Genomic DNA, 19,333 nt, shown 5'->3' with positions numbered 1-19,333 from the left:
ACCATGCTAGTAACGGGTTGGACCCCCTTTTGCCTTCAGAACTGCCTCAATTCTTCGTGGCAGAGATTCAACAAGGTGCTGGAAGCATTCCTCAGAGATTTTGGACCATATTGACATGATGGCATCACACAGTTGGCGCAGATTTGTCGGCTGCACATCCCTGATGCGAATCTCCCGTTCCACCACATCCCAAAGATGCTCTATTGGATTGAGATCTGGTGACTGAGGAGGCCATTTGAGTACAGTGAACTCATTGTCATGTTCAAGAAACCAATCTGAGATGATTCGAGCTTTATGACATGGCGCATTATCCTGCTGAAAGTAGCCATCAGATGTTGGGTACATTGTGGTCATAAAGGGATGGACATGGTCAGCAACAATACTCAGGTAGGCTGTGGCGTTGCAACGATGCTCAATTGGTACCAAGGGGCCCAAAGAGTGCCAAGAAAAAATTCCCCACACCATGACACCACCACCACCAGCCTGAACCGTTGATACAAGGCAGGATGGATCCATGCTTTCATGTTGTTTACGCCAAATTCTGACCCTACCATCCGAATGTCGCAGCAGAAATCGAGACTCATCAGACCAGGCAACGTTTTTCCAATCTTCTACTGTCCAATTTCGATGAGCTTGTGCAAATTGTAGCCTCAGTTTCCTGTTCTTAGCTGAGAGGAGTGGTACCCGGTGTGGTCTTCTGCTGCTGTAGCCCATCTGCCTCAAAGTTCGACGCACTGTGCGTTCAGAGATGCTCTTCTGCCTACCTTGGTTGTAACGGGTGGCAATTTGAGTCACTGTTGCCTTTCTATCAGCTCGAACCAGTCTGCCCATTCTCCTCTGACCTCTGGCATCAACAAGGCATTTCCGGCCACAGAACTGCCGCTCACTGGATTTTTTTTCTTTTTCGGACCATTCTCTGTAAACCCTAGAGATGGTTGTGCGTGAAAATCCCAGTAGATCAGCAGTTTCTGAAATACTCAGACCAGCCCTTCTGGCACCAACAATCATGCCACGTTCAAAGGCACTCAAATCACCTTTCTTCCCCATACTGATGCTCGGTTTGAACTGCAGGAGATTGTCTTGACCATGTCTACATGCCTAAATGCACTGAGTTGCCGCCATGTGATTGGCTGATTAGAAATTAAGTCTTAACACACAGTTGGACAGGTGTACCTAATAAAGTGGCCAGTGAGTGTATATATATATATATTTTTATTTCACAGAGTTCTTCATAGCAGAATAGCCACTAATTAAATTGCCGGCTTCTATCAAATCATTCCCCAACCCGACATGAAATGACACATGGTTTACATTCAGTAAAGCATTTCATTTCATGTTTCTTAATATGTCCCTGACTAATAATTATATGAGGGTTTGAGTGCAAAATTTGGGAGTTGTAGTTGTTATTTTAAGGGGTTAATTCGTTGTTAAAAAATGTGTGGGCTTCCCATTGCCCTATAGCGGTGGCGAATGGGTTAATCTAACAAAGGGTTAATGTCACCTTACAATCGAATGGTGAAATTAACCCTTTGTTAGATTAACCCACTCGCCACCACTATAGGGCAATGGGAAGCCCACACATTTTTTAACAACGAATTAACCCCTTAAAATATCAACTACAACTCCCAAATTTTGCACTCAAACCCTCATCTAATTATTAGTCAGGGACATATTAAGAAACATGAAATGAAATGCTTTACTGAATGTAAACCATGTGTCATTTCATGTCGGGTTGGGGAATGATTTGATAGAAGCCAGCAATTTAATTAGCGGCTATTCTGCTATGAAGAACTCTGTGAAATATAAATATATATATATTTGTCACAATGACATGTGTGTGTATATATATATATATATATATATATGTGTATTCTATGTGTATATATCTATTCTTTCGTTTCTTTATTAAACCTGTCAGTGTGAGTTTACTGTATAGCGCACTGAATTGCCGGCTTTTCTAAAAGACACCGGGTGCGTATTTCTCGCAAGTCACATGTGTGGTCCGTGTGTAAAGCATATTTTTAGCGCACCAATAAACTTGCATTGGCGTATTTCGGCTGTTGGGAGCAAACCCATAAAGAATAATTTGTCCGTGTGTAATGCGTGCTTTTAACGCCTCTCACTCATCCGTATTCCTCACCAGTGTGACCCCGGCCTTACAGTTGAGTCTGGACAGTCAGTCAGGAGAGTCTGAGGACGGGTCCGAGAGGAAGGAGATCCCTAGAAGAGGGAGAGAAGAAGGAGTGCTGCAGCTTCCTCAGTGATCTGAGCCAGCTGGCACGGGAGAGGAACAGAAGGAGAAAGACGTAGAACTGCAACCTAAGCTTCCATAGGAAAGAGGAGTAGAGAGAACAGAGAGGAGTTGTGGGTCGGAAGAGGAACCCTGCCTATAGGTTCTCAGCAGAAGGCCGGGGGCGGGTCCCTGAGGTTGTATGGAAACTTATGGTTCTGCAGCAGACACCGGTGGAGCAGTTGGCTGTAAATGCACTACTCCCATCTAAGACTTGGGGCACAACAGCAACTGAATAGAGAGCCAGGACTCCGGAGAAGGGAGTCCCCGAGAGAGGCTACAGCTGTCTGCCGTACGAGTAGAGTTGTTAGGAACATCTGACAGGAGAAACTCCAGAGTACCACGGTACTGGAGCTCTTCACACCTTAAGGAGCAATAGAGGAGTCGTTCAGGAGAGGTACATGTTGGCGGAGTGTTGGAGAGGAGAATCCTGACTTGCCCGGGAGGTTGATTGAGTCTCTGCCCCGGAGGACACAGCACGGAGGCAGGCACCAGTGTGTACCACGGACTGAGAGTAAAGCTTTGGAACTGCAAGCCCTGGTGTCTTCCATTCATTTGTGCGCTAACACCGTCAGCACCGTTACATCTGGGAACCAGCATTCCTCACACCGCCTGCGCCTATTCTCATCTATTGTCATTACACTGCCCTGGGGTTACAGCTTCACCTGTGGGGAGCTACACCATCTATGCTGCAACACACTATCAGCCCCAGAGGATCTGCACGCAGTGTTGTCTTAACATCTTGCTTGCCAAACACCACAGGTGGCGTCAGGAACTATCACATAAACTATATCACAAACCCCCCATTGATTTGGCCACGGACCGTTTCACCGCTGTGACACCTTTTCCCCTGACACCGGCCCGGTACCGAGTACCCCACAGCCCTGGGAAACCGACCCACTTATATGATAAGTCTATATTTCGAGAACTGTTCTTCATGATCTTCTAGATCCCTCCCGGTAAATTTTTGCATTGATATCCGGTAACTGAAGAAGGCCATTGAAATATTCAGGGCTGGATTTCTCCTTTGCAGAAAGCAAAACAATTTTAATATTAAAATATTGGAATATATTCCTAAACTCTCAACCCTTTCTGGACGTAACTACTCCAGTCTAAAAATTCAAGCGTAACTGCACTTAGAACATTATCCAACATTTTCCTGCTCAAGTTGAAAGCAGGATAAGATCTATGGAGATGTTTGCTTAGATTTATGGTGCGTCTTACGTTGTTCATTTATTTTCTGAACAAGCAGTGAACAAGTTGGTTAGAAGAGTCTTCCAGGAGTTTCATTTTGGTGACCTGACATCTAATGATAAATTTGGCTTTGGCTTTGTCTTTGCCACGTTTTAGCCGAAAAACACACACAAAAAAATTGTATGCAAAATTCGACTACCCATGACAAAATATGCAAAACATTTGGCAAAGCAAATGTTGAAAGCTAGCACATAAAGGGAAAAAATAATGTCAACCACAATTTTCATCCTTATAGCTGACAACCATATACTTCCGATTTACTAAAATCACCAGGAAAATGGCATCACAGCAATCAGACCGAAGTAATCACACTTTACAAAAAAATGCAAAACTTTTGGTTGCCATTGTAAGTGACTTTGCCTGGTTTTCAAGCTTAGTTCCATTTGCTTGACTCCGACCTTGCTATTGAGGGTTGCAGGACCAGACACAGCAACTTGCAAATGCATGGCGCTGTACCTGTTAAACAGTAAGGGGGCTATGGTGCTTCAGTCATCTAAATAGTAGAGGTGCTGAGAATGTAAGCCTCACTGATCTGGATTTATGACTTATCTTAAAGAGTCGCCTCAACTGAACAATTAATCACCTGTCTACAATATAAGTGATAACTTGTTCACCGTTCCTGGAGGTACCACCATGGGGACGAGAAATGGCCCTGAAAATGGAGGCTGTGAAATGCATAATCTATCATTGGTTTATTAAAATGGGGTACTCCACAATATACACACTGTCAGGATTTGACTCAATGTTTTCACTCAGATGGGATATGTATACTCACCTGCCGATTTTTTCTTCAATACTCCTAAGTTCACTTGAGAAAAGCAGGAATGTGGCGGTAGGATAAAACGACAGATTTCGCCACATCCGAGAAAAACTGTCCGATAATTTTGTTCAGACTTTGATCGGAGAGAGATCAGTTTTTCTTGGAGGTGGAGGGAAAAAAATGTCTCCACCCTCTCCATTCTGTCAGTCTGTGAAAATCGGACAGCACTCTGATGTCATCCGAGTGTGGTCCGATATTTTTTCACAGACTCATAGACTTGCATTCAGCTCTTGGCTCAAAATTGGACATGTCTCTGTTTTTTTCCATGGACCACTCGGTCTGAGGAAAAAACTGGACATGTGCACAGTCCCAAAGAATATCATAGATACGAGTGAAAACCACAGATGCCATGATATAATCGGTCTTGTGCACAAGCCCTAACTGCTATTATTGCACATACCCAGTGTGGTGACGACCGAACAAGCAGGAAAACAGTGGAATCCTAATGTGTATTTTTCACACTAGGATTTGGCATTATATAATCAGATAAAGTCCCTGGTCCTGTATAAGGACCACATTTTTTAATTTTTCATTGCTGAATTCCATGAGCCATAACATGTATTTCACTCTTTATTTTACGTGGTTTCATTTATATCACTTGGAAAGTGTAGATTTTAAACCGTTTCAGTATTCAATCTGGGAGAGCAGCGTCAGACAGCATCTAATGAGCAACGCTGAGCTAGAATGGATGGCAATGTGACAGATGGGAGGCGCAGAGAATGGATGTATCAACAAGGTCAAATGGAGAACACCGTACGGACACAGAACAATGAACTGCAGAAAATCATATAGAAGGAAAAATGGAATCTGTGATCCAAATAACCAGGACATAAAACACATTTCATGGGGACAGAGACACAATGATAAAATGCAACCAAACACTACATGTACAGTAGATGACATACAACATATGAGATAGATAGACAGATAGATGGATAGATAATAGATAGATGATAGATAATAGATAGATAATAGATGATATATAGATAGATAATAGATAGATAGATAAATATATGATAGATAATAGAAATACAGTTAGATAATAGATAGATAGATGAGAGATAATAGATATACAGTAGATAGATAGATAGATAGATATAGATAGGTAATAGATATAGATAGCTAGATATAGATAGAAAATAGATAGATAAATGATAGGTAGATAATAGATAGACAGATGAGAGAGAGATAATAGCTAGATAGCTGATAGATAGATGTAGATCAATTGATATAGATACATAGATAGATCATAGGTAGATAATAGATGATAGATAGATAATAGATGATAGATAAATAATCTATATATATATAATTGCCTTAAATTGTCTGTCATCCACTTCTGTCTGGATGTCCCCGAATCTCACAATCCACCGCGCCATATGGCACCCGCTGGTGGTACCAGGCCCTTCCACAGTACCACCAGCGGGACACCGCCGGGACCCCCCCGCTGCTGCTGCTGTTCCCCCCCGCCGCCGTTGCTGGACGCCCCCGCCGCCGGACCCCCCGCCGGACCCGCCGCTGCCTGCCCACCCATCTTCATCACAGCCCTCTGGTGGCGCCGCACCGCATCTCCAGCACAGGCCGCAAGCCGTGGTCTTTCCTTCCGGCTGGCTGCCGCCAGGAACCCCTCCGCTGCTGAACCCCCCTGCCGCTGCTGGACCTGCCGTTGCTGGCCATGCTGCTGGACCCACCCGCTGGACCCGCCACTGCCTGCCCACCATGTACATACACACACACACATGTACATATACACACATGTACACACACATGTGTACACACACACACATGCACACACACATGCACATACACACACGTGTACACACACACGTACTCACACACATGCACACGTACTCACATATACACACACCTACTCACATATACACACACGCACACGCACTCACATACACACACACACGTACTCACATACACACACCCGTACTCACATACACACACACACGTACTCACATACACACACACGTACTCTTATACACACACACACACGTAGTCACATACACACACGTACTCATGTATACACACACATGTACTCACATACACACACACGTACTCACATACACACACACACGTACTCACATACATACACATACTCACATACACACACACACGTACTCACATACACACACACGTACTCACATATACACACACACATACTCACATATATATATACACACACGTACTCTCATAAACACACACGTACTCACATATACACACACGTACTCTCACATACACACACGTACTCTCACATACACACACACGTACTCACATACACACACACACATACTCACATATATATATACACACACACACATACTCACATACACACACATACTCACACACACGTACTCACATATACACACACACGTACTCACATATACACACACACATACTCTCACATACACACACATACGTACTCATATATACACACACGTACTCTCACATACACACACACACGTTCTCACAAACACACACACGTACTCACATATACACACACGTACTCACATACACACACACACATACTCATACACATACTCACATACACACACACGTACTCACATACACACACACGTACTCACAAACACACACACACACATACTCACATACACACGTACTCACATATACACACACACATACTCACATATATATACACACACGTACTCACATATACACACACACGTGCTCACATATACACACACATACGTACTCATATATACACACACGTACTCTCACATACACACACACACGTTCTCACAAACACACACACGTACTCACATATACACATACTCATACACATACTCACATACACACACACGTACTCACATACACACACACGTACTCACAAACACACACACACACATACTCACATACACACGTACTCACATATACACACACACATACTCACATATATATACACACACGTACTCACATATACACACACACGTGCTCACATATACACACACGTACTCTCACATACACACACACGTACTCACATATACACACACACATACTCACATATATATACACACACACGTACTCACATACACACACACACACGTACTCACATACACACACACGTACTCACATATACACACACACGTACTCTCACATACACACACACGTTCTCACATACACACACACACGTACTCACATATACACACACGTACTCACATACACACACACGTACTCACATACACATACTCACATACACACACGTACTCACATACACACACACACGCACACACATACACACACACACGTACTCACATATACACACACACATGTACTCACATCTCCAGTACAGGCCGCAAACCACCCTCTTTCCTGCCAGCTGTGACTGCACGGAGGTGGGTGGGCAGGCAGCTGCGGGACACACACATGTACTCACACACACACACATACACACACACACATACTCACACACACAGTGGGTAAGGAAAGTATTCAGACACCTTTAAATTTTTCACTCTTTGTTTCATTACAGCCATTTGGTAAATTCAAAAAAGTTCTTTTTTTTCCTCATTAATGTACACTCTGCATCCTATGTTGACTGAAAAAAAAACAGAAATGTAGAAACTTTTGCAAATTTATTATAAAAGAAAAACTGAAATATCACATGGCCGTAAGTATTCAGACCCTTTGCTCAGTACTGAGTAGAAGCTCCCTTATGAGCTAGTACAGCCATGAGTCTTCTTGGGAATGGCACAAGTTTTTCACACCTGAATTTGGGGATCCTCTGCCATTCTTCCTCCAGTTTCTTCAAGGTGGATGGTGAACAGCCATTTTCAGGTCTCTCCAGAGATGCTCAATTGGGTTTAGGTCAGGGCTCTGGCTGGACAAGTCAAGAATGGTCACAGATTTGTTCTGAAGCCGCTCCTTTGTTATTTTAGCTGTGTGCTTAGGGTCATTGTCTTGTTGGAAGGTGAACCTTCGGCCAAGTCTGAGGACCAGAACACTCTGGAAGAGGTTTTGATCCAGGATATCTCTGTACCTGGCTGCATTCATGTTTCCTTCAATTGCAACCAGTTGTCCTGTCCCTGAAGCTGTATAACACCCCCCTATAGCATGATGCTGCCACCACCATGGTTCACTGTTGGGATTGTATTTTGTAGGTGATGAGTGTAAGGGGGTGACTTGGTACGTCACATGCCGTCCCTCCTTTGTTTGCTGTGCACATGTAATACATGCCGCACCTTGGTGGTTATTCCTGTTCATGTGATATAATGTTTATGTACTGTAATTTATTTGTCATATACTGTGATGCCAATGTAACATAATAATATAATAATAAATTTTATTTCTATAGCGCCGACATATTTCGCAGCACTTTACATTTCAGAGGGGATTTGTACAGACAATAGCCATTACAGCATAACAATAATCACATAGATTATAACAAATACCAAGAGGAATGAGGGCCCTGCTCGCAAGCTTACAGCCTATGAGGAAAGAGGTAGACACGAAAGGTGGGTGGTAACAGTTGCCCTGATTGTATGGACCAGCCATAATGTTAAGTGTGTAACAGTACAGACACAGGGCTAATTTATGCATAAAGCATGTGGGAACATGATGTGGGGAACCTGGTTATGGTAAAACTTTTGACTGTGCCACACAGGGATAGATTAGGTTAATGTGTTGAGGCGATAGGCCAGTCTGAATAAATGCGTTTTCAGGGCACGCTTAAAATTGTGGGGATTGGGGACTAATCGTATTGACCTGGGAAGTGCATTCCAAAGAATTGGCGCAGCACGTGTAAAGTCTTGGAGACGGGAGTGGGAGGTTCTGATTATTGAGGATGCTAACCTCAGGTCATCAGCAGAACGGAGAGCGCGGGTAGGGTGGAATACTGAAACAAGGGAGGAGATGTAGGGTGGTGCTGAGCCATGGAGGGCTTTGTGGGTGAGGGTAATAAGTTTGTACTGGATTCTGGAGTGGATGGGTAGCCAGTGTAATGACTGGCACAAGGCAGAGGCATCGGTGTAACGATTGGTGAGGAATATGATCCTGGCTGCAGCATTCAAGACAGATTGGAGAGGGGAGAGTTTGGTAAGAGGGAGACCGATTAGAAGAGAGTTACAATAGTCCAGATGAGAATGAATAAGAGAAACAGTAAGAGGTTTTTGCAGAGTCAAAAGTAAGAAAAGGCCGAATTCTAGAAATTCTTTTGAGGTACAGATGACAAGAGCGAGCCAGTGATCGAATGTGGGGGGCAAAGGAAAGCTCTGAGTCAAGTATGACCCCAAGACAGCGGGCATGTTGCTGGGGAGTAATAGTGGAACCACACACAGAAATGGCAATGTCGGCTATAGGTACATTAGTAGAGGGAGGAAACGCAAGGAGTTCAGTCTTTGACAGGTTCCGTTTCAGATATAGTGAGGACATGACGTTAGACACAGCGTTTAGATAAGCGCGGGTGTTTTCTAGAAAGGCTGGCGTGATGTCAGGAGAAGAAGCGTATAATTGGGTGTCATCAGCATAGAGATGGTACTGGAAACCAAATCTACTGATTGTTTGACCAATAGGGGCAGTGTACAAGGAGAAGAGGATCGGGCCTAGAACTGATCCTTGAGGAACCCCAACTGTAAGGGGAAGGTGAGAGGAGGAGGAACCGGCAAAAGATACAGTAAAGGAGAGGTCAGAGAGATAGGAGGAGAACCAGGAGAGAACGGTGTCCTTGAGGCCAATGGAACGGAGCATAGTGAGGAGGAGCTGATGATCCACAGTGTCGAATGCTGCAGAGAGATCCAAGAGAATTTGCATGGAGTAATGACCATTTGATTTAGCTGTTAGTAGATCATTAGAGACTTTAGTGAGGGCAATTTCAGTAGCATGTAAAGAGCGGAAACCGCATTGGAGAGGGTCGAGAAGAGTTATCAAAGAGATAGCAGATAAGACGGGAGTGGACCAGGCGTTCCAAGAGTTTAGAGATGAAGGGAAAATTAGAAACAGGTCTATAGTTAGCGTCACAGTTTTGGTCGAGGGATGGTTTTTTAAGTAGTGGATGTATGATGGCATGCTTAAATGAGGAGGGAAAGATACCAGAAGAGAGAGAGAGGTTAAATATTTTAGTTAGGTGAGGGGTGACAGCAGGGGAAAGGGACTGGAGGAGATGTGACGGAAATGGGTCACTGGTGCAAGTGGTTGGGTGAGAAGATGCAAGGAGCCTGCTTACTTCTTCTTCTGTGACTGGTTTAAAATCAGAGAGTGAGCTAGATGAGGTGGGGGAGGGAGGACGGTGCATGGTATGAGGTGATTGGGAGATAATTTCCTGCCGAATCTGGTCAATTTTTTCTTTGAAGTAATTGGCCAGATCGTCAGCTCGGAGCTCCGTGGTTGGGGCCTGTACTCTTGGGTTGAGTAGAGAATGAAAAGTGTCAAAGAGACGTTTCGAGTTATTGGACAGTGAGGTGATGAGGGTGTTGAAATAGGTTTGTTTGGAGAGGTGAAGGACAGTGTTGTATGTTCTAAGCATAAACTTATAATGGATGAAATCTTTGTGTAGATTGGATTTTCTCCACAGATGTCTGGCGCACCTGGAGCACCGCTGCACATGCTGTTCCCCATTGTTCATGCATTGCAAAGTGGTATATTTGATATGTATAGAATTAGGAATAAGATAGAATAGTGGGGTTAGTTTAATGGGGGCACATTAGAGCAAGGTAATAGCATAGAAGAGGCTAGCGAGATACAGGCAGCACAGGGGTTAAGCCGGTGGGATCGGCACAGAGCAGAGCAGCACTGCAGCAGGGGGATATAGGAGAAAGACTTCCTGGTTAGTGAGGAGTTCCTGGGCAGCTTGCCCAAAGGCAAGATGTATGTAATACACAGAATTCTGATAGCCGGAAGAATGGAGCAGCTATGGCAGGAGTGAGTCCCAGGATAGGGACCAGTGTGGACAGCTACTAGTAAACAGGGGTCAACTCAAGGAGTATTCGGGGTTTATGACCAGGGCAGGTGGAGCTGAGAGAGTGTACCTAGCACCTCTTCCTAAGGAAGCCGGACCTGTGACACGAGTAGAACTGGTGAGCCTCTAACACGTGGGGGACAAAGTAAGTGCAGGAAATGGAAGATTTTGTCAGGAAGAATCAGGACTGTCTGAAGAACAGGGAGCGTGAGGAGATGCCACTCTGCGTGAGCTGTGCTGCTAATTTGAAGAATGCCTTGTTGTTTATTAAAGTTCAACTATTTGAAAAAGACCTCTTCTTTGAAGTGAATTGCAGCACCTGTATGGTAGCAGCTGAAAGGAATATAACAGAGCCTGTGAGTGTGCTGTGGAGAATGTTACACATGCAGTACAAAGAACTTTATTTGACTTTTCATGAGCAAGGTGCCGGGGTGCTCACTGACCGTTACTTAGTGCACTCACCAATGGCTACCACCCGGGGCCACCTTGTTACAATGAGCAGTGCCTGGTTTTCTCCACACATACCGCTTAGAATTATCACCAAAAAGTTCTATCTTCGTCTCATCAGACAAGGGAATCTTATTTCTCATAGTCTGGGAGTCCTTCATGTGTTTTTTAGCAAACTCTATGCCGGCTTTCATATGTCCAGAATCCGTCCTTTCTTCAACCCTCAATCTACTAAAATGCTTGTGCACACCCTCATCATCTCCCGCCTCGACTACAGCAACATCATTTTCTGGGGTCTCCCTGCTAACACCTTCGCACCTCTCCAGTCCATCCTTAACTCTGCTGCCCGACTAATTAATCTCTCTCCTCGCTACTCCTCCGCTTCTCCCCTCTGCATATCTCTTCACTGGCTTCCATTCCCTCAGCGTATCCAGTTCAAATTACTAATAGTGACCTACAAGGCCATCTATAACCTGTCTCCCCCATATGTCTCTGAACTAATCTCCCGATACCTTCCCTCACGTAATCTACGGTCATTCCAAGACCTACTTCTCTCCTCCACACTTATTCGCTCCTCACCTAACCGCCTCCAAGTCTTCTCCCAAATAGCCCCCATCCTCTGGATTTCTTTGCCCCTACATGTCCGACTATCAACCACATTCGGATCCTTCAGACGGAACCCGAAAACCCACCTCTTTAAGAAAGCCTACAGCCTGCAATGACCCCGCTACCTCCTCACCTCAACCAACACCAGAACTGCTGCAACCTACTGTCTTCTTCCCCACCATCCTGTAGCATGTAAGCCCGAAAGGGCAGGGTCCTCTCCCCTCTATATCAGTATGTTATTGTAAGTTTGTTTACTGTAAGTGATATCTGTAATTTGTATGTAACCCCTTCTTATGTACAGCACCATGGAATCAATGGTGCTATATAAATAAAAAATAATAATAATAATAATGTCTTGCACTGAGGAGAGGCTTCCGTCGGGCCACTCTGCCATAAAGGCCCAACTGGTGGAGGGCTGCAGTGATAGTTGACTTTGTGGAACTTTCTCCCATCTCTCTACTGCATCTGTGGAGCTCAGCCACAGTGTTTTTGGGGTTCTTCTTTACCTCCCTCACCAAGACTCTTCTCCCACGATTGCTCAGTTTGGCTGGACGGCCAGGTCTAGGAAGACTTCTGGTGGTCCCAAACTTCTTCCATTTAAGGATTATGGAGGCCACTGTGCTCTTAGGAATCTTGAGTACTGCAGAAATTCTTTTGTAAACTTGGCGAGATCTGTGCCTTGCCACATTTCTGTCTCTGAGCTCCTTGGCCAGTTAAATAAGAGGATCTGAGCAAAGGGTCTGAATACTTATGACCATGTGATATTTCAGTTTTTCAGTTTGGGCCCCTTACCACTTTTGTCCTTGTGCAGCGGCATAGGTTGAACCAATAATATGTCCACCCCTGGTTCCCTTCACATCACAGGCAGAGACAGAGGACAAGTTCTCTATAGCATGAAGCTCCAGTAAACCTTCTTTTAGAAGCTGCTTGAATTTCTATGTGTGGCTTACGGTGGTCAATTATACATTTACATTCTCTAGTTTCGAGTGAGTTTGGCACAGTAAAGTTGCATCCATTAGTCAGTTGTAGCTCTTCGTACCTTTTAGCAGGTACTTTTAAAAAAACATGTTTCCCGTTTAAGCTTTGTTAAGCTGAGTAAATTAATTGGCGCAGTGTCGAAAACCAGCGCATGTGCAGAGTGTTTGCCTGCGCTAATGAAATTGGTCTGCGCATGCGCCGGTCTCCTTTTCACCTTACAAAAACAAACTCTTCACTCCTCTCCAACGCAAACTCTCTGCATCATGTAAGCACCATCCCCGTCTGTAAATTGATTGGATGAAGCTTAAAAATTGACCAGGACACTTAGGTTAGTGTTCGTTTGCGTGTGGTGAAGGAACTTTTTTTCGTATGAGGTGTGAATCTCTAAAATTAACCTATGATATGGTCAATGACAATGGCCTGAGTGGTTTAAGGATTCCATTTAATGATTAAAAACAAAAAAACTATTGAAATGATTGTGCAATCTAAAATAATTTATTTTCCTTTTCTCCTCCTTCACGTTTATCATGGATCCCACCAGTATTCTCCTAGCATGCGAACATCCTTCATCAGTGCAACCCAAGAAGAGATCAATACTTATTGCCCAACAGAAGTTGTATCGTAGAAGATTCCTTTCGCTGTCCTCACTTTCCCTCCAAGCCAGGCTGTAAAGATGACTAACAGAGACAAAAAACAAGACTGAGCCTTGGCGCTCTTTAACTTCTTTTTTGGCAAGGAGACTTGGGTGCTAAACCCTTTCAGCTTTCTCGTGATTGTTATTAAACCCTTACCCTCTTGTGTCGCCAGGGTAATTTTCACTGAACTGTCCCTCTGCCTTCAGTTTTATATTTTTTTGTATTGGTTCATTCATGTTCTTTTTATCCAGCAAGACTCGTTCCAAATTTTCTTTAACCACGTATTGGACCTTGCAGGTGACTTCCAAAGGGGACACCATGGGGAGTCTGTACAGGAGGTTTTTTTTTTTAGAAAGACAATGGAAGAGCCTAAAATGTTCTCTCCCGAAGGAAAAATTACTGTTATCAACAGGAATCAAAATCATCAAATGGAAAAAAGCCTCTGACATGGAGAAAACTGGAGATCTGGATGTAGAGACCAGTGATTCCGTCACCGACTGACATGAGGAGTATATACCGTGCTGTATGTGTTATGTGGAAGTGAGGAGGACATAGAATGCATTGTAGAGTAAAGGAGTGAGGACACTGCTGCTGCAAAACTCTTTCCTCCACAGATGGATCTGTTTTTAATTAGAACATTTTAAAACTAACTCATATTTTACACTGACTTTAAATAAAAGGGAAAAAACACACTTTATTTTAAAAAAATATATATTTTTCTTGTTATTCTTGACCTGTCTGGATGTCGGGGGTACAGGCAACATTTTCACCATCTAGATTTAGGCAGTTGAGTTGCAATGGCGGTAAATGAAAAGTTATTTGTAGGTGTCTGACTTTCTCAAAAAATTTAAAAATGATAAAAGAAGCTAATTGTTGCTCCAGCACATATCACTCTGGTGGTCTACGCTGGGGAAGGAAGCAATGATGTACTGCTCATAGGTCACCAGAATGCTGAGACCTGTGACCGGAATAGGATGTTATCAGATGCGCCTCCGACAACATCCCATTCCAGTCTCCTGACCACTAAATCAGCCTGCTCCGGAGCGACTTTTATTATTTTGTCATATGTCCTGACTTTTCAAACTTTTTGGTAGACGTTGTATGATCTCTTTAGAACACAGGTTCCTTGCATTATTACTTTAGGGAAAATTCTGAAAAAATGTCTTCTCCCAGGGATCCAAACCCCTTCTTGATGTCGGGGCAGGTAAAGATTCATATGATCTATATTTTCAGAATTATTTTAGACTTCCTTATCTGACCCCATGCCAGGCATCCTTGGGTTAGTTAAATTCATTTGGCCATCTCTATAATACCTGTGATTTCAGTTAGCTCCAAAATTCTAGAGAATCTTGGTTTGGATACACTGTGATACAGGGTGAAAGCCATTGTCCACCCATTTAGTTAGCAGCAGAAATTCTGCAAAGATTAATCTTTAGAGGGTTTTTCCAGTGAAAACAAGTTGTCACCTGTCATGGGGATAGCACTAATCAGCTCCCTGCCCTGAGGAGTAACCACATGATGAGGTCACCTAACCATGCTCCTGTCATTTTACTGCAGAGAATAAGTGTTTAGAATGGCAGATAAGGTAGGTGCTCCATATAGAAGCTGGAGATTAATGTGCTTTTTACTGTAGACTTGGAGGAGGGGGACTGGATGGAGAGGATGGCCTTATGGAGAGGAGGTGGTGTATGGAAAGAGGTGCAAAGGGGCAATATTTAGACAGAGATGGGATACAGTTTGCAGATGGGTACAGTTTGGACACGGTATACACAATGTCAATAGGGATAATGAAGAGAGGACCGCATGTAGTGGGGACAGTGTCATGACATAGATCATAAGGGGGAAGGTGTGGTGTCATGGTTCATAAGGGAGGATAGTGTGGCATCATAGTTCATTAGAAGCATAGTGTGGAGTCCATGGTTTATAAGGGAAGATGCTATGGTGGTAATTGTTCATAAGAGCAATTAGTTAATAAACGGGAGGGCATAGTTCATAAGGGAGGACAGTGTAGTGATCATAGTTAAAGAAGGATGACAGTGTGGAGGTCAAGAGTTCATGGAAGGGATGTCAAGGCAGTTATAGTTCATAAGGGGGGACAGTTTAGAAGCCATAGTTCATGGCAAGGGATAGTGTGGCCATCTTAGCTCATAGAGGGGACAGTATGGAGGTCATACCTCATAGGAGGGCTGATGTACATAAGGGAGTACTGTTGTTGGTACCAGTACTTATATTTAATGGGTAAGGGAGGAGTATGTAACTGGATGTGGTCTGAAAAATGGAGCATGGTATGATAAAAGGCTTGTATTTTTTCCTCACATGAACAGGGAACCTGTTGCTGAGAATTTTAATCTTACCTCTGACTGAATGGATCTGATTTGATGCCATCCACAAATATCAACTGTACGTTAAAACTTGTAATGAGGTGACATGGCCCTTATATGGAATAGTTGATATACTGTAGTTATTTCATCCATGTATGTGGGCAGACAATGTAATGGTTACCATTGTAAGCTCTGGAAATTCACAAGCTATGGTCTGCAGGTGAATGGTGTAAAGCCATTAGGTAAGTGCCATAAACTAATTTATCCCAGAAAAATCCTAAATCCAAGATATCCTCTGAAGAGGTACTCCAAGCTTGGATATTACATCCTTAGCGTAAAACATTAATTTAATATTTTATTTATTTAGGTCAATTGTGTCCTCCTTTATAAATTGTTGCAAAACTAAACTGCATCTGTTTGGGCACACAGGCAGGTCTACCTTAGCGGCAGCTGGAAAGTCACAGGGTGGTGGCCACCACTTTACACGAATACATAATATACCCATAATAAGCTACAATCGTGTATTATGTGGAACAGCTGTCGTTATACTTCCATTTACTTGCAGCGTACCTCTGTATTTGCATACTGTATGGATATCTCCATGGAGTTTGCATATTCTCTGCATCATTTCATCTGTTTAGGCTGTTGACTAGCAGTGATTTTTAAGCCACATAAATGGAATTGAAAAACAAACAAGTTCTTGTCTGGCATGGGTTATACACCTGCCCTGGGTATCCCGGGCTTGTTTCTGTCTCCTGCGTCCACTGCCCTCTGTTGAGCTCCACGTCGGGTTTTGCAACTTGCCCAACATGGATCAATGACATCATCTAACTAATACTAAGTAAGGTCTAATTGACACACATACACCTGTCTTAGGATTGACACTGTTGACCTATATGTTTGGTGCGCTCCACCTTCTGTACTTTACTTGCTTCCATCCCTACTGGGTTCCACTTCATCTGTCGTGCAAATCCTGAGATTTCTGGGTGTGCCAACTCCTCGCTGCCCAGATACCTTCCAGCTTACTGTATCAATGCCCGGGGTCTGTGTGCCCACACAAACTTGTTTATGCCGAGTAATGACTCAGAGCATATATTTCTGTGAATATTAATAGACATTCACATACTGTACATTTCTCAACTAAGATACATGACAAACACGTCATGGCGATTGTTGGTAATTAGTGATGGGTGGACCCACAGAAGTTCAAGTCCTTCCAATCTTTTAGTAAAGTTCTGTTCGGGTCCCAAACGTGACCATGGACCCCAACCTCATAGAAATCAATGAAGACCAGAACTTTAGGCTGTAAAATGGCTGTAAAATGTTCATAGTATCCACTAGGGGGCAGCAAAAGGAAGGAAAATTTGTGTAAGAACAGGACAATTGAACTGCAAACAAATGTGGATTGTGACAAAAAAAGTGGATAGAGGAAAAAAGGTGAGGTACCCCCCCTTTTTTTATAACCAGTGCCCTCAGGTGTTTGCTTTATTTTATCTAGTTATCAAAAATAAGGGGTCCCCATGGGTTTTTTTTAATAAAAAATGTGGGGTTCCCCCCATTTTTGATAACCAACAAAGGTAAAGCAGGCAGCTCAGGTCTGGTATTCTGAAGCTGGGAAGATCCATCGTTATTGGACCCTACCCAGCCTAAAAAGAGCAGCCCACAGCCTCCTCAGAAAAGGAGCATCTATTTCTGACTTTTTGCCCAACTCTTCCCGCTTGATCTGATGCTTTGGCAAATGGGGTAATATTTTGGGGTTGATGTCAGATGTGTAATGTGTGCTGGTATCAAGGCCAGGGGTCAATCAGACACCTCCACTACTAGTTAAAAAATCATACACAGGATAAAACTACTTTACTTTATTTGAATAAAGACTCCATGACACTTCACCAAATTCTTGTTAAAAATGGTCCCACAAAGCTTCAACAGTAATCCAATAAAGATTAAGGACTCCCCCACTCCCTTGGTAATCCAAGAGTGTAATGTCCATTGAATTCTATGAAAGTTCTCAGAATGACAGTTCGAAGTTCAGTCTCGATCCGCGGCAGACATGGAATTTCTTATGCTCGTGCCTGCCGCTGACTGCGAGTAACCCTGTTGAGCCTCGTTCTGTGAACGTTATTTTTACAGAATTATTTAAATAATTCACAAAAATGGTGTGGGGACCCTTCCATTTTTGATAAACAGCCAAGATAAAGCTGACAGCTGAGGGCTGCAGCCCGCAGAAGTCTGCTTTACCTGCATTTGTTATAAAAAATAGGGAGGGACCCCAAGCCTTTTTTTTTTTTCACATGGTGTATCGGCCAGTCACAGCCATGCCAATATATGGCATTGCTGTAACGGGGCCAGAAATGTCCACACTGGAAAAGCTTGTTGGTTGGCTGCAGCCTTACATCAAGCTTTGTTCGGGCTGCCGAACTCAACCAGTAACATGAACTTCAGTGAGCAGTCTGTGTTCAGCGTCTGTGCATGGACACTAGGTGTCTGGTACTTGACCCTGAACTTTCGCGTTCGGGTTCGCCCATCACTACTGGTAATGATGATAATGTGTGCACATTAACCAATGCAGAAGGATAAAAGGGAGCCTGACACATAATTTATGCTGCCCAAACCAGACTGGTTCTCATTACAATTTACTCTGAAATGCTGCAAAGTTTCAGAGATAAACATAGATGATGCTCTCGGGTAGGGATGAGATGACTAGTCCAAGAAGCAGGTCCCCTCCCGCAGCTGCACTGGCAGGTCTCTCCTTAAGAGATTAGTCCATGAGGTCCATTGTGATAAGATATTACAGTGGCACCTCTTAACTCATTTATTTTTTATTATACTTCAGTATATGCAGATACAAAAAAGGTAAACTGGCTCTGCCACCTGGCCAATGCTGTTTCGTATGCACGCATGCTTTTTCTAGGTCTCCCTTGAGCAGTTAGACTGACAGGTCTCTTCCTATGTGTATATAAGGAAAGAATAGTCCAAGATGTGACAAGTCAAAGAAGTATGTCCCTGCTGGCTTCTCCCTACCCGGTTAGTTAGATTGACAAGTCTCTTCCTATGTGTACAGTTGTG

General features: G+C 43.5%; 1 protein-coding gene across 4 annotated transcripts in view; it reads left to right on the top strand.

Annotated features, from left to right (window-relative positions):
• TTYH1 (tweety family member 1) overlaps nt 1-19,333 on the top strand; it is a 244,927-nt gene that overhangs the window by 203,605 nt on the left and 21,989 nt on the right. For 2 of the 4 annotated variants that reach the window (XM_073571020.1, XM_073571022.1), the window contains exon 14: nt 13,853-14,656. The exons of the other annotated variants lie outside the window; for them this stretch is intronic. In XM_073571020.1, coding sequence (XP_073427121.1) covers nt 13,853-13,936 — 84 coding nt within the window. In that variant the 3' untranslated portion in view covers nt 13,937-14,656. Of the gene's footprint in view, nt 1-13,852; nt 14,657-19,333 lie in introns of those variants that run through there. 4 annotated transcript variants of the gene reach the window in all.

This window comes from Dendrobates tinctorius, unplaced genomic scaffold (assembly GCF_039654945.1).
Source record: "Dendrobates tinctorius isolate UK_male_01 unplaced genomic scaffold, ASM3965494v1 ptg000028l, whole genome shotgun sequence".
Classification (NCBI taxonomy): domain Eukaryota; kingdom Metazoa; phylum Chordata; class Amphibia; order Anura; family Dendrobatidae; genus Dendrobates; species Dendrobates tinctorius.
Note: the sequence above shows the minus strand (reverse complement) of the source record. Positions and strands in the feature narration are given on the sequence as shown.